The following is a 15,051-nucleotide window of genomic DNA, read 5'->3' as shown; positions in this document are numbered from 1 at the left end:
GGCCTCAATTCTCTCTTTTTCTTAAAAAAAAAATAGATTTTCTTACATCTGCCTGTATTTCCCTGTATTTGTTTTATGTGGATGTTTTTTATGTGTGAACACTCTTACATTATACTTCCTCTCTCTGATTTATCTGCCTGCATCGCTTCCCACTCTAAGGACCGACCAGAAGGGAATCAATGCTAAATCTGAAATTTAACACCTAGGAAGTGTCTTAAAAATGTCACCATCTGATTAAGTGGAAAGGAAAAGCCTACTACAGTAGTAGCTAGATAAGGACTGTTTTAATAACTAGTAGTACTATTTAGTTACTTTATACACAGAGTATAAAACCATTAAGAACATCTTCCTAATAGTGAGTTGACCCCCCCCCCCTTTTGCCCTCATTACATCCTCAATTCGTCAGGGAATGGACTACAAGGTGTCGAAAGCATTCCACAGGGATGCTAGGCCCATGTTGACTCCAATGCTTCCCACACTTGTGTCAAGGTGGTGGACCATTCTTGATACCCAACAGCATTGCAGTTCTTGACACATATAGGTGTGTCTGGAACTCACTACCATACCCCTGTTCAAAGGCACTTCCAATATTTTGTCTTGCCCCATTTAACTCTCTGAATGGCACACATACACAATCCATGAATCAATTGCCTCGAGGCTTAAAGATGATTATTTTAACCCTGTCTCTTCCACTTCATCTACACTGATTTTTTTTTAATTCGATTTAACAAGGGACATCAATAAAGGACCATGGCTTCCACCTGGCTTCACTTGGTCAGTCTGTCATGGAAAGAACAGCTGTTCTTAATGTTTTGTCCACTCGGTGTACATGGGAACTGTGGTGTACAGTGGGCAAAGAGATTCAGAGAGGGTCAAATGAAAGAACAGTCTTGCCTCTCTCGCTCTCACTCAGCTCAGACCCATGATGCATGTCTGCTGTCTGTCCGCTTGTCCGTCCCTTTCCCTCAGTATGTCTGTCTGTCTGTCTGCACTCAACATAACAGCAACAACAACAACAGGAGGACACTAAAGACCCCAGACTGTTTCCCCTACAGGTGGTGCTCTGGAGAAGAAGGGAGGGGAGGAGTTTGTGGATGCCATGTTGGAGTTACGGAAGAAGAACGGTCCCCTGGAGGTGGCTGGAGGTAGGGAGAAATCAATACCAGTCCCCCGGAGGTGGCTGGAGGTAGGGAGAAATCAATACCAGTCCCCCGGAGGTGGCTGGAGGTAGGGAGAAAGCAATACCAGTCCCCTGGAGGTGGCTGGAGGTAGGGAGAAATCAAGACCAGTCCCCTGGAGGTAGGGAGAAATCAATACCAGTCCCCCGGAGGTGGCTGGAGGTAGGGAGAAATCAATACCAGTCCCCCGGAGGTGGCTGGAGGTAGGGAGAAATCAATACCAGTCCCCCGGAGGTGGCTGGAGGTAGGGAGAAATCAATACCAGTCCCCCGGAGGTGGCTGGAGGTAGGGAGAAAGCAATACCAGTCCCCTGGAGGTGGCTGGAGGTAGGGAGAAATCAAGACCAGTCCCCTGGAGGTAGGGAGAAATCAATACCAGTCCCCTGGAGGTAGGGAGAAAGCAAGATCAGTCCCCCGGAGGTAGGGAGAAACAAGACCAGTCCCCTGGAGGTGGCTGGAGGTAGGGAGAAAGCAATACCAGTCCCCCGGAGGTGGCTGGAGGTAGGGAGAAACAAGACCAGTCCCCCGGAGGTGGCTGGAGGTAGGGAGAAATCAATACCAGTCCCCTGGAGGTGGCTGGAGGTAGGGAGAAATCAATACCAGTCCCCCGGAGGTGGCTGGAGGTAGGGAGAAACAAGACCAGTCCCCCGGAGGTGGCTGGAAGTAGGGAGAAATCAATACCAGTCCCCCGGAGGTGGCTGGAGGTAGGGAGAAACAAGACCAGTCCCCCGGAGGTGGCTGGAGGTAGGGAGAAACAAGACCAGTCCCCCGGAGGTGGCTGGAGGTAGGGAGAAATCAAGACCAGTCCCCTGGAGGTGGCTGGAGGTAGGGAGAAACAAGACCAGTCCCCCGGAGGTGGCTGGAGGTAGGGAGAAATCAATACCAGTCCCCCGGAGGTAGGGAGAAATCAATACCAGTCCCCTGGAGGTGGCTGGAGGTAGGGAGAAATCAAGACCAGTCCCCCGGAGGTGGCTGGAAATAGGGAGAAAGCAAGACCAGTCCCCTGAAGGTGGCTGGAGGTAGGGAGAAAGCAATACCAGTCCCCTGGAGGTGGCTGGAGGTAGGGAGAAAGCAAAACCAGTCCCCTGGAGGTGGCTGGAGGTAGGGAGAAAGCAATACCAGTCCCCCGGAGGTGGCTGGAGGTAAGGAGAAACAAGACCAGTCCCCCGGAGGTGGCTGGAAGTAGGGAGAAAGCAAAACCAGTCCCCTGGAGGTGGCTGGAAGTAGGGAGAAAGCAAGACCAGTCCCCTGAAGGTGGCTGGAGGTAGGGAGAAAGCAATACCAGTCCCCCGGAGGTGGCTGGAAATAGGGAGAAAGCAAGACCAGTCCCCTGAAGGTGGCTGGAGGTAGGGAGAAAGCAAGACCAGTCCCCTGAAGGTGGCTGGAGGTAGGGAGAAAGCAATACCAGTCCCCTGGAGGTGGCTGGAGGTAGGGAGAAAGCAAAACCAGTCCCCTGGAGGTGGCTGGAGGTAGGGAGAAAGCAAGACCAGTCCCCTGGAGGTGGCTGGAAATAGGGAGAAAGCAAGACCAGTCCCCTGAAGGTGGCTGGAGGTAGGGAGAAAGCAATACCAGTCCCCTGGAGGTGGCTGGAGGTAGGGAGAAAGCAAAACCAGTCCCCTGGAGGTGGCTGGAGGTAGGGAGAAAGCAAGACCAGTCCCCTGGAGGTGGCTGGAGGTAGGGAGAAAGCAAGACCAGTCCCCTGGAGGTAGGGAGAAAGCAAGACCAGTCCCCCGGAGGTGGCTGGAGGTAGGGAGAAAGCAAGACCAGTCCCCTGGAGGTGGCTGGAGGTAGGGAGAAAGCAAGACCAGTCCCCTGGAGGTGGCTGGAGGTAGGGAGAAACAAGACCAGTCCCCCGGAGGTGGCTGGAGGTAGGGAGAAAGCAAGACCAGTCCCCTGGAGGTAGGGAGAAAGCAAGACCAGTCCCCTGGAGGTGGCTGGAGGTAGGGAGAAAGCAAGACCAACAGTTAGGATGGCTACCCTCTGCTTTGATCTCCTCTGACATCAACCCTCATTTTCTTTTAATTTCCCAACAATTAAACATGTTGAATCACAACCGTTCGTGGACACCCAGCAGTTGATCTAATGCGTGGCTGACGTTCATTATTGTAACTATTTACCTTTACCAGGATTAATCAACAAACACTTTCAGAAATGATTGTCCAAAAATAGCTTTCAGGATCCCCATGATGTTGACCTGTGATGTGTCCAGTAGAGGGGGGGAGGGGATATGCATGTGTCCACTGTCCAGTGATGGGATTGGCACAGGTAGAAGTTTCAACTCAAACCATGAACATGTTGTGGCTAACAGGCGAGGCTGGACCTGCACGGCATGGGATGTTCTGAAAGACTCCTGTTAGGTTACTACATCACAACCTAATTACATGAACATCTTATGGTCTGATTTTGTAATCAACGTTGCACCAAGCTGAGGAGCATCTTATTCGTCGAGACATTTGACCCAATAGGCTGTGGTTTAGGTAAGATCTGGCTTTGTGATCATGTCATTCCTGTAATGAATTCAAAACCTCAGTTTTCTTTGTTGTCCATAGACTGCTTACAGGGTAAGGAAACCAATGGCATTTTGGGAATTGGGGGAATTATCCTTTTAATCCCCGGCGCAGTCTGTCAGTCATCATTAACTCCCCTCTATACAGTCTCTGTCATCATTAACTCCCCCTCTATACAGTCTCTGTCATCATTAACTCCCCCTTTATACAGTCTCTGTCATCATTAACTCCCCTCTATACAGTCTCTGTCATCATTAACTCCCCTCTATACAGTCTCTGTCATCATTAACTCCCCCTCTATACAGTCTCTGTCATCATTAACTCCCCTTCTATACAGTCGGTCAGTAATTCACTCCCCCTCTACACAGTCTCTGTCAGTAATTCACTCCCCCTCTATACAGTCTCTGTCAGTAATTCTCACTCCCCCGTCTATACAGTCTCTGTCATCATTAACTCCCCCTCTATACAGTCTCTGTCATCATTAACGCCCCCTCTATACAGTCTCTGTCATCATTAACTCCCCTCTATACAGTCTCTGTCATCATTAACTCCCCCTTTATACAGTCTCTGTCATCATTAACGCCCCCTCTATACAGTCTCTGTCATCATTAACTCCCCCTCTATACAGTCTCTGTCATCATTAACTCCCCCTTTATACAGTCTCTGTCATCATTAACTCCCCTCTATACAGCCTCTGTCATCATTAACTCCCCTCTATACAGTCTCTGTCATCATTAACTCCCCCTCTATACAGTCTCTGTCATCATTAACTCCCCTTCTATACAGTCGGTCAGTAATTCACTCCCCCTCTACACAGTCTCTGTCAGTAATTCACTCCCCCTCTATACAGTCTCTGTCAGTAATTCTCACTCCCCCGTCTATACAGTCTCTGTCATCATTAACTCCCCCTCTATACAGTCTCTGTCATCATTAACGCCCCCTCTATACAGTCTCTGTCATCATTAACTCCCCCTCTATACAGTCTCTGTCATCATTAACTCCCCCTTTATACAGTCTCTGTCATCATTAACTCCCCTCTATACAGTCTCTGTCATCATTAACTCCCCTCTATACAGTCTCTGTCATCATTAACTCCCCCTCTATACAGTCTCTGTCATCATTAACTCCCCTTCTATACAGTCGGTCAGTAATTCACTCCCCCTCTACACAGTCTCTGTCAGTAATTCACTCCCCCTCTATACAGTCTCTGTCAGTAATTCACTCCCCCTCTATACAGTCTCTGTCAGTAATTCTCACTCCCCCGTCTATACAGTCTCTGTCATCATTAACTCCCCCTCTATACAGTCTCTGTCATCATTAACGCCCCTCTATACAGTCTCTGTCATCATTAACTCCCCTCTATACAGTCTCTGTCATCATTAACTCCCCCTCTATACAGTCTCTGTCATCATTAACTCCCCTTCTATACAGTCGGTCAGTAATTCACTCCCCCTCTACACAGTCTCTGTCAGTAATTCACTCCCCCTCTATACAGTCTCTGTCAGTAATTCACTCCCCCTCTATACAGTCTCTGTCAGTAATTCTCACTCCCCCGTCTATACAGTCTCTGTCAGTAATTCACTCCCCCGTCTATACAGTCTCTGTCAGTAATTCACTCCCCCTCTATACAGTCTCTGTCAGTAATTCACTCCCCCGTCTATACAGTCTGTCACTAAGTCACTCCCCCTCTATACAGTCTCTGTCAGTAAGTCACTCCCCCTCTATACAGTCTCTGTCAGTAAGTCACTCCCCCTCTATACAGTCTCTGTCAGTAAGTCACTCCCCCTCTATACAGTCTCTGTCAGTAAGTCACAACCCCCCTCTATACAGTCTCTGTCAGTAAGTCACTCCCCCTCTATACAGTCTCTGTCAGTACTTCACTCCCCCTCTATACAGTCTCTGTCAGTACTTCACTCCCCCTCTATACAGTCTCTGTCAGTACTTCACTCCCCCTCTATACAGTCTCTGTCAGTAAGTCACTCCCCCTCTATACAGTCTCTGTCAGTAATTCACTCCCCCTCTATACAGTCTCTGTCAGTAAGTCACTTCCCCTCTATACAGTCTCTGTCAGTACTTCACTCCCCCTCTATACAGTCTCTGTCAGTACTTCACTCCCCCTCTATACAGTCTCTGTCAGTACTTCACTCCCCCTCTATACAGTCTCTGTCAGTACTTCACTCCCCCTCTATACAGTCTCTGTCAGTAAGTCACTCCCCCTCTATACAGTCTCTGTCAGTAAGTCACTCCCCCTCTATACAGTCTCTGTCAGTAAGTCACTCCCCTCTATACAGTCTCTGTCATCATTAACTCCCCTCTATACAGTCTCTGTCATCATTAACTCCCCTCTATACAGTCTCTATCATCATTAACTCCCCCTCTATACAGTCTCTATCATCATTAACTCCCCCTCTATACAGTCTCTGTCATCATTAACTCCCCTCTATACAGTCTCTATCATCATTAACTCCCCCTCTATACAGTCTCTGTCATCATTAACTCCCCCTCTATACAGTCTCTGTCATCATTAACTCCCCCTCTATACAGTCTCTGTCATCATTAACTCCCCTTCTATACAGTCGGTCAGTAATTCACTCCCCCTCTACACAGTCTCTGTCAGTAATTCACTCCCCCTCTATACAGTCTCTGTCAGTAATTCACTCCCCCTCTATACAGTCTCTGTCAGTAAGTCACTCCCCCTCTATACAGTCTCTGTCAGTAAGTCACTCCCCCTCTATACAGTCTCTGTCAGTAAGTCACTCCCCCTCTATACAGTCTCTGTCAGTAATTCACTCCCCCTCTATACAGTCTCTGTCAGTAATTCACTCCCCCGTCTATACAGTCTCTGTCAGTAATTCACTCCCCCTCTATACAGTCTCTGTCAGTAAGTCACTCCCCCTCTATACAGTCTCTGTCAGTAAGTCACTCCCCCTCTATACAGTCTCTGTCAGTAAGTCACTCCCCCTCTATACAGTCTCTGTCAGTAATTCACTCCCCCTCTATACAGTCTCTGTCAGTAATTCACTCCCCCTCTATACAGTCTCTGTCAGTAATTCACTCCCCCTCTATACAGTCTCTGTCAGTAATTCACTCCCCCTCTATACAGTCTCTGTCAGTAATTCACTCCCCCTCTATACAGTCTCTGTCAGTAATTCACTCCCCCTCTATACAGTCTCTGTCAGTACTTCACTCCCCCTCTATACAGTCTCTGTCAGTACTTCACTCCCCCTCTATACAGGCTCTGTCAGTAAGTCACTCCCCCTCTATACAGTCTCTGTCAGTAATTCACTCCCCCTCTATACAGTCTCTGTCAGTACTTCACTCCCCCTCTATACAGTCTCTGTCAGTAAGTCACTCCCCCTCTATACAGTCTCTGTCAGTACTTCACTCCCCCTCTATACAGTCTCTGTCAGTACTTCACTCCCCCTCTATACAGTCTCTGTCAGTACTTCACTCCCCCTCTATACAGTCTCTGTCAGTAAGTCACTCCCCCTCTATACAGTCTCTGTCAGTAAGTCACTCCCCCTCTATACAGTCTCTGTCAGTAATTCACTCCCCCTCTATACAGTCTCTGTCAGTAATTCACTCCCCCTCTATACAGTCTCTGTCAGTAATTCACTCCCCCTCTATACAGTCTCTGTCAGTAATTCACTCCCCCTCTATACAGTCTCTGTCAGTAATTCACTCCCCCTCTATACAGTCTCTGTCAGTAATTCACTCCCCCTCTATACAGTCTCTGTCAGTACTTCACTCCCCCTCTATACAGTCTCTGTCAGTACTTCACTCCCCCTCTATACAGTCTCTGTCAGTAAGTCACTCCCCCTCTATACAGTCTCTGTCAGTAATTCACTCCCCCTCTATACAGTCTCTGTCAGTACTTCACTCCCCCTCTATACAGTCTCTGTCAGTAAGTCACTCCCCCTCTATACAGTCTCTGTCAGTACTTCACTCCCCCTCTATACAGTCTCTGTCAGTACTTCACTCCCCCTCTATACAGTCTCTGTCAGTAAGTCACTCCCCCTCTATACAGTCTCTGTCAGTAAGTCACTCCCCCTCTATACAGTCTCTGTCAGTAAGTCACTCCCCCTCTATACAGTCTCTGTCAGTAAGTCACTCCCCCTCTATACAGTCTGTCAGTAAGTCACTCCCCCTCTATACGGTCTCTGTCAGTAAGTCACTCCCCCTCTATACGGTCTCTGTCAGTAAGTCACTCCCCCTCTATACGGTCTCTGTCAGTAAGTCACTCCCCCTCTATACGGTCTCTGTCAGTAAGTCACTCCCCCTCTATACGGTCTCTGTCAGTAAGTCACTCCCCCTCTATACGGTCTCTGTCAGTAAGTCACTCCCCCTCTATACGGTCTCTGTCAGTAAGTCACTCCCCCTCTATACGGTCTCTGTCAGTAAGTCACTCCCCCTCTATACGGTCTCTGTCAGTAAGTCACTCCCCCTCTATACGGTCTCTGTCAGTAAGTCACTCCCCCTCTATACGGTCTCTGTCAGTAAGTCACTCCCCCTCTATACGGTCTCTGTCAGTAAGTCACTCACCCTCTATACGGTCTCTGTCAGTAAGTCACTCCCCCTCTATACGGTCTCTGTCAGTAAGTCACTCCCCCTCTATACGGTCTCTGTCAGTAAGTCACTCCCCCTCTATAAGGTCTCTGTCAGTAAGTCACTCCCCCTCTATAAGGTCTCTGTCAGTAAGTCACTCCCCCTCTATAAGGTCTCTGTCAGTAATTCATGTCTCTGGCTCTCTGCCTTCATCTGGAGATCGACGTTTTGGGTTCACTTTGAGTCTTAAGCCAGTCACACACTCAGAGGCCTAATGAAGTACAACTGGAGGGTATTTCACTTCACAGGATCAGGGCCTTTTAGCTGAGTTACAGTGTGTGTGTATGGGGGGGGCTTGCCTGATGCTATGTGCTCCAGAGATGAACAGTCACTCAATTACCTCCAGCCCTGAGGGGGGGAAAAGTCTCTCTCTCTCCTTCCCACACTCTCTCTCTCTCTCTCTCTCTCTCTCTCTCTCTCTCTCTCTCTCTGGCGGCCCACTTTTCATGTTGCTTCCAAGAGCTCAGTCCCTCTGGGGAAGTGATTTCTCCAACCCTCCTCGTCTAATTCCTTGTTATCAACAGCATTAAGTTATTGGAGCACCCCCCCCCCCCCCCCCCTCTATTTTCATTTGGCATGAATGTTGTGTTCATGTAATTGTGTATCACGAGTGTGACTTTGCAGTATGTCAGTATTTTGTAATTATTGGACGAGTGTCAGTTGTCTTCACACTTAGGGAAAGATTCAACACATGCAGAGGAAGTCTAATGCTAATTTCTGTCTCACTTTCGCTCTCTCCTCTCTCTTCTGCCTCTCTCTGCTTTCCACTGTTAGCAGTGCTGTCCTCTGGCTATGGGCTTCCTGCCAAGTTTGTGATCCACTGCAACAGTCCAGGCTGGGGTTCGGACAAGTGTGAGGAGCTGCTGGATAAGACCGTGAAGAACTGCCTGGCCCTGGCTGACGAGAAGAAGCTCAAGTCTGTGGCCTTCCCTTCGATTGGCAGTGGAAGGTACTATACAACCTCCCGTCCCCTAGCAACAAGCCTCATCACGCTCCCAAGGCCTTTGTGTCTCCCATGGTATCCATCCACATGGTTATCACCATGGTGCTTATTCTTGTGGAGGAAAAGCATGCTACTTAATCTGACTGTTTTGGCGGAGGTAACGGTTGTCACATTAAGATACGATGCATAAGTTAGCGTAGTAGTATGTAATATAGCTTGCTGTGATGTATTGAAAATGACTGTATCTCTTTAAGATGTCTAACCACGAACCCTAACAGTCCTATTCCTCTTGTTCACGTGAGGAAAAAAGCTTTACAACTAACATTCTCACCGTATTACTGTCGTCATAATCAGTTATTTAACCTTTTTTTTTTATCCTGATTTTTCAAAATGGCTTCTCCCCCCCCCCCCCCGATTTTTAAAGTGCTTTGATGTTATTTATGTAATGAAAAGCGCGATATAAGTGAATTAAATGGTATTATTATTTGTTCCCTCAGGAATGGCTTCCCGAAGCAGACGGCTGCCCAGCTCATTTTAAAAGCCATCTCCAACTACTTTGTTGCCACCATGTCTTCTTCCATCAAGACGGTCTACTTCGTGCTGTTCGACAGCGAGAGCATAGGGATCTATGTGCAGGAAATGGCCAAGCTTGACACAAACTAAGCCCCCACCTCCTTGCATTACTACAGGCTTATTTAGAATTTTATTTGGAGAGAAAAATTAAAGATGTTTACCAGGGATTTTGTAAAAAAAAGAAGAAGAAAAAACACACACAAAAAAACTAAACTTTATTGAGAGGAAGTGATTTCCGTTATGTTTTATTTGTTGAGATGAATCGTTGCAGTTCAGATGGTAATGTGTCCCTGGTGGCGTCAGACCTGGGTCCCGCTCAGAAGGGCGACCTGTTCTGAATGTCGTCTTCTCTCTGACATGATTCCCTTATTGTACATGACACAGTCTGTTCTGTTGTGTTTCCACTGAGCAAGGACCTGGTCGAATGTTTCCGTAATGTTCCACCCCGCTGAGCAAGGCCCTGGTCCATCAGGATGGTGTTCCTTAAGTTCCTTGTGGTAATTATTTCTTAAGTTCTGTGTTGCTAAAACTGAAAGGGTTGCATTCCAAGTGTTGCAGTACTGTGGTCTTTGTGAGATTTGTCTAAATTTGTCTTTAAAAAAATGTTGGGAACAGAACCTTTTTATGTTCATGCTGTATTAACAGTGGTATGTCCTAGATGGAGTGAGTGAAATGTTTTAGTAAAATATTAGACAGTGACAAGGTTTTCCTAGGTTTTCCTATTTTCTTTTACGGTTTGCTTTTATTCTGATTTTCACTTTGTCAACTCTAAAAGAAACGTATTTGAAAAGAAAAGTGATTTGTGTTTTTATTCGGTTATAAAGCTATTGACAGTGTGTAGCTTTTTGTTTTGAGGAGTTGAAAGAAGGACAGGCTTTTGCTCACAGGCAATTAGTCCCCTCTCTGCTTACAGGCAATTAGTCCCCTCTCTGCTTACAGGCAATTAGTCCCCTCTCTGCTTACAGGCAATTAGTCCCCTCTCTGCTTACAGGCAATTAGTCCCCTCTCTGCTCATAGGCAATTAGTCCCCTCTCTGCTTACAGGCAATTAGTCCCCTCTCTGCTTACAGGCAATTAGTCCCCTCTGCTCACAGGCAATTAGTCCCCTCTCTGCTTACAGGCAATTAGTCCCCCCTCTGCTTACAGGCAATTAGTCCCCCCTCTGCTCATAGGCAATTAGTCCCCTCTCTGCTTACAGGCAATTAGTCCCCTCTCTGCTTACAGGCAATTAGTCCCCTCTCTGCTTACAGGCAATTAGTCCCCTCTCTGCTTACAGGCAATTAGTCCCCTCTCTGCTTACAGGCAATTAGTCCCCTCTCTGCTTACAGGCAATTAGTCCCCTCTCTGCTCATAGGCAATTAGTCCCCTCTCTGCTTACAGGCAATTAGTCCCCTCTCTGCTTACAGGCAATTAGTCCCCTCTGCTCACAGGCAATTAGTCCCCTCTCTGCTTACAGGCAATTAGTCCCCCCTCTGCTTACAGGCAATTAGTCCCCCCTCTGCTCATAGGCAATTAGTCCCCTCTCTGCTTACAGGCAATTAGTCCCCTCTCTGCTTACAGGCAATTAGTCCTCTCTGCTTACAGGCAATTAGTCCCCCCTCTGCTTACAGGCAATTAGTCCCCCCTCTGCTTACAGGCAATTAGTCCCCTCTCTGCTCATAGGCAATTAGTCCCCTCTCTGCTTACAGGCAATTCGTCCCCTCTCTGCTTACAGGCAATTAGTCCCCTCTCTGCTTACAGGCAATTAGTCCCCTCTCTGCTTACAGGCAATTAGTCCCCTCTCTGCTTACAGGCAATTAGTCCCCTCTCTGCTTACAGGCAATTAGTCCCCTCTCTGCTTACAGGCAATTAGTCCCCTCTCTGCTTACAGGCAATTAGCCCCCTCTCTGCTTACAGGCAATTAGTCCCCTCTCTGCTTACAGGCAATTAGTCCCCTCTCTGCTTACAGGCAATTAGTCCCCTCTCTGCTTACAGGCAATTAGTCCCCTCTCTGCTTACAGGCAATTAGTCTCCTCTCTGCTTACAGGCAATTAGTCCCCTCTCTGCTCATAGGCAATTAGTCCCCTCTCTGCTCATAGGCAATTAGTCCCCTCTCTGCTTACAGGCAATTAGTCCCCTCTCTGCTTACAGGCAATTAGTCCCCCCTCTGCTTACAGGCAATTAGTCCCCTCTCTGCTCATAGGCAATTAGTCCCCTCTCTGCTCATAGGCAATTAGTCCCCTCTCTGCTTACAGGCAATTAGTCCCCTCTCTGCTTACAGGCAATTAGTCCCCTCTCTGCTTACAGGCAATTAGTCCCCCCTCTGCTTACAGGCAATTAGTCCCCCCTCTGCTTACAGGCAATTAGTCCCCTCTCTGCTTACAGGCAATTAGTCCCCCCTCTGCTTACAGGCAATTAGTCCCCCCTCTGCTTACAGGCAATTAGTCCCCTCTCTGCTCATAGGCAATTAGTCCCCTCTCTGCTTACAGGCAATTAGTCCCCTCTCTGCTTACAGGCAATTAGTCCCCTCTCTGCTTACAGGCAATTAGTCCCCTCTCTGCTTACAGGCAATTAGTCCCCTCTCTGCTTACAGGCAATTAGTCCTCTCTGCTTACAGGCAATTAGTCCCCTCTCTGCTCATAGGCAATTAGTCCCCTCTCTGCTCATAGGCAATTAGTCCCCTCTCTGCTTACAGGCAATTAGTCCCCTCTCTGCTTACAGGCAATTAGTCCCCTCTCTGCTTACAGGCAATTAGTCCCCTCTCTGCTTACAGGCAATTAGTCCCCTCTCTGCTTACAGGCAATTAGTCCCCTCTCTGCTTACAGGCAATTAGTCCCCTCTCTGCTTACAGGCAATTAGTCCCCTCTCTGCTTACAGGCAATTAGTCCCCTCTCTGCTTACAGGCAATTAGTCCCCTCTCTGCTTACAGGCAATTAGTCCCCTCTCTGCTTACAGGCAATTAGTCCCCTCTCTGCTCACAGGCAATTAGTCCCCTCTCTGCTCACAGGCAATTAGTCCCCTCTCTGCTCACAGGCAATTAGTCCCCTCTCTGCTCACAGGCAATTAGTCCCCTCTCTGCTTACAGGCAATTAGTCCCCTCTCTGCTTACAGGCAATTAGTCCCCTCTCTGCTCACAGGCAATTAGTCCCCTCTCTGCTTACAGGCAATTAGTCCCTTCTCTGCTTACAGGCAATTAGTCCCCTCTCTGCTCACAGGCAATTAGTCCCCTCTCTGCTTACAGGCAATTAGTCCCCTCTCTGCTCACAGGCAATTAGTCCCCTCTCTGCTCACAGGCAATTAGTCCCCTCTCTGCTCACAGGCAATTAGTCCCCTCTCTGCTCACAGGCAATTAGTCCCCTCTCTGCTCACAGGTAATTAGTCCCCTCTCTGCTCACAGGTAATTAGTCCCCTCTCTGCGCACAGGCAATTAGTCCCCTCTGCTTACAGGCAATTAGTCCTCTCTCTGCTCACATGCAATTAGTCCCCTCTCTCACCAGTAGATGGCTCCCTATCGTCAGGAGTGAGGTCTTTCACTGAGCCATTTTGTGCTGGAAAGACCTCTTTTTCATTAAGATGTCTAAAATGAAGTATCTGATACAATGGGTGGATCAGAATGGACGTTGCACTAACTATTTGCTGTAAGCACTGTGTTTTGGAATTTTCCATATCTTTCTAATGATGACTGGAAGATGAAAAGCCTTCTTAGTATTGCTAAACATGACAATACAGAACTATCCAATAAAGTATATTGAAAACATGTTTGTACTCTCTAGTAAATAATGTAACCATATCAGAAAGTGTGTCTGTGTGTCTACCTGTCTGTCTGTGTGTGTGTGTGTACCTGTCTGTGTGTGTGTGTGTGTGTCTACCTGTCTGTGTGTGTGTGTCTACCTGTCTGTGTGTGTGTGTGTGTGTGTCTACCTGTCTGTGTGTGTGTGTGTCTACCTGTCTGTGTGTGAACATGGAGGGATAGTTGTTGTAGCCTACTAACATTTTAGGTAGTGTGTAGCCGGTGGGTGCAGAGACCCTAGGCCTCTGTCTCATCCGGTGGCTATGTTGGCAGGGCGCTCTGAGGACCAGGAGTCAGACGGGGGTCACTTTCCCAGCACCACAGCGCGAGAGCGGGAGGCAGAGACCCAGGACCTCCTCGAAGGGCGCCCATCTGATGACTAATCCCCAGGAAATACACGCAGGTCCCCCCTCCTCTCGCAGGGAAAGCTCCGTAAATTCAAAGCATCTGTACAAGGCCGGGGCCAGTCCTTCTCCACTGTACAGGGCCGCGTTCCCAGAGTCCCTTGCAGATGAAATTGTATTCTTTGCGAGGAAAAAATTACACAGAGAGAGAGAGAGAGGAGGGAAAACTAAATAAAGTAAAACAAACACTGGCGAAGATCAAGGACGCGGCCAGTCCTCCACACTGTGAACAGGGCCGCGTTCCCAGAGTCCCTTGCAGATCAAGGACGGTAAGAAGTTGTTCATCAAAGATCTTGCCAGTGTTCATCATGAAAGGAATGTAGTAGTACCCTCAGATACATACACCAGTCCCGTTCAAACCACTGGTGATTTTATCTTAATTACTCATCGTCCTGCTCAAGTGTTTGGGTTCCACTGGTTTGTTTTCTGTCAATGCATGTAAGCGTCAGTCATTTTGAAAAGAGCTGAATATTCAGTGAATGCGGCGGAGGTTGTGTGCCTGGTAGCAAAGTCTGAGTTGATCCTATGTCATGTCTTCTGTGGTCTGTCATGTGAGGACATGGAGTTGTGTTGCTTTCACCCACATCATGTTCTGTGCCAAATGGCAATATGATTGGAGAACCAGTTCTTTCCTGACTCTCTCCAATCACATGACTGTATTGAAATGGAATTCCTACCTTTAGTGGTAGAGCTAAGTAGAACAGTCAGTGGCTAAGTAGCAGCGGTAGTAGTTTTTCCTATCCAATATGGCCGCCCTACTTACATAGACACAGTACCTTCTTTCACTACCGTTGAGAACATATCTGACTTTACTAAGCTTCAATGGAACTCACGGAACTGGGAAGTCCAGTTCCGTCCACAGCCAATAGGATGGGACGAAGCGAAAGTTACACGAAAGCAGTGAAGGAGGGAGTGGCACTTCTTAGCAACTGTCACTCTGCCATGCCTGCCTGTGTTTTGCTTGTGTTTCTGGGCCTGCGGTCTCCGAGCGTCAGTCGATGAATTAGAAGGAACAGCCAGGGTGTTGCCGCCCGTCTCCAAGCACCAGCAAAGGGTTAAGGCGGATCCCAGTCT

The 15,051-nt window shown here is 48.1% G+C and overlaps 1 protein-coding gene across 11 annotated transcripts in view; it reads left to right on the top strand.

The window, feature by feature from the left end:
- The window catches only part of LOC120056809 (core histone macro-H2A.1), a 31,778-nt gene extending 18,244 nt beyond the window's left edge, over positions 1-13,534 (top strand). For 7 of the 11 annotated variants that reach the window (XM_039005021.1, XM_039005014.1, XM_039005017.1 and 4 more), the window contains 3 exons: positions 1,056-1,145; positions 9,064-9,238; positions 9,730-13,534. In XM_039005021.1, coding sequence (XP_038860949.1) covers positions 1,056-1,145; positions 9,064-9,238; positions 9,730-9,895 — 431 coding nt within the window. In that variant the 3' untranslated portion in view covers positions 9,896-13,534. Of the gene's footprint in view, positions 1-1,055; positions 1,146-9,063; positions 9,239-9,729 lie in introns of those variants that run through there. The other 4 variants (XM_039005015.1, XM_039005019.1, XM_039005018.1 and 1 more) reach the window with 4 other exon arrangements.
- Positions 13,535-15,051: the final 1,517 nt, after the last annotated feature.

This window comes from Salvelinus namaycush, chromosome 12 (assembly GCF_016432855.1).
Source record: "Salvelinus namaycush isolate Seneca chromosome 12, SaNama_1.0, whole genome shotgun sequence".
In the NCBI taxonomy this organism is placed as follows: Eukaryota; Metazoa; Chordata; class Actinopteri; order Salmoniformes; family Salmonidae; genus Salvelinus; species Salvelinus namaycush.
This window is presented reverse-complemented; position numbering and strand designations above follow the sequence as displayed.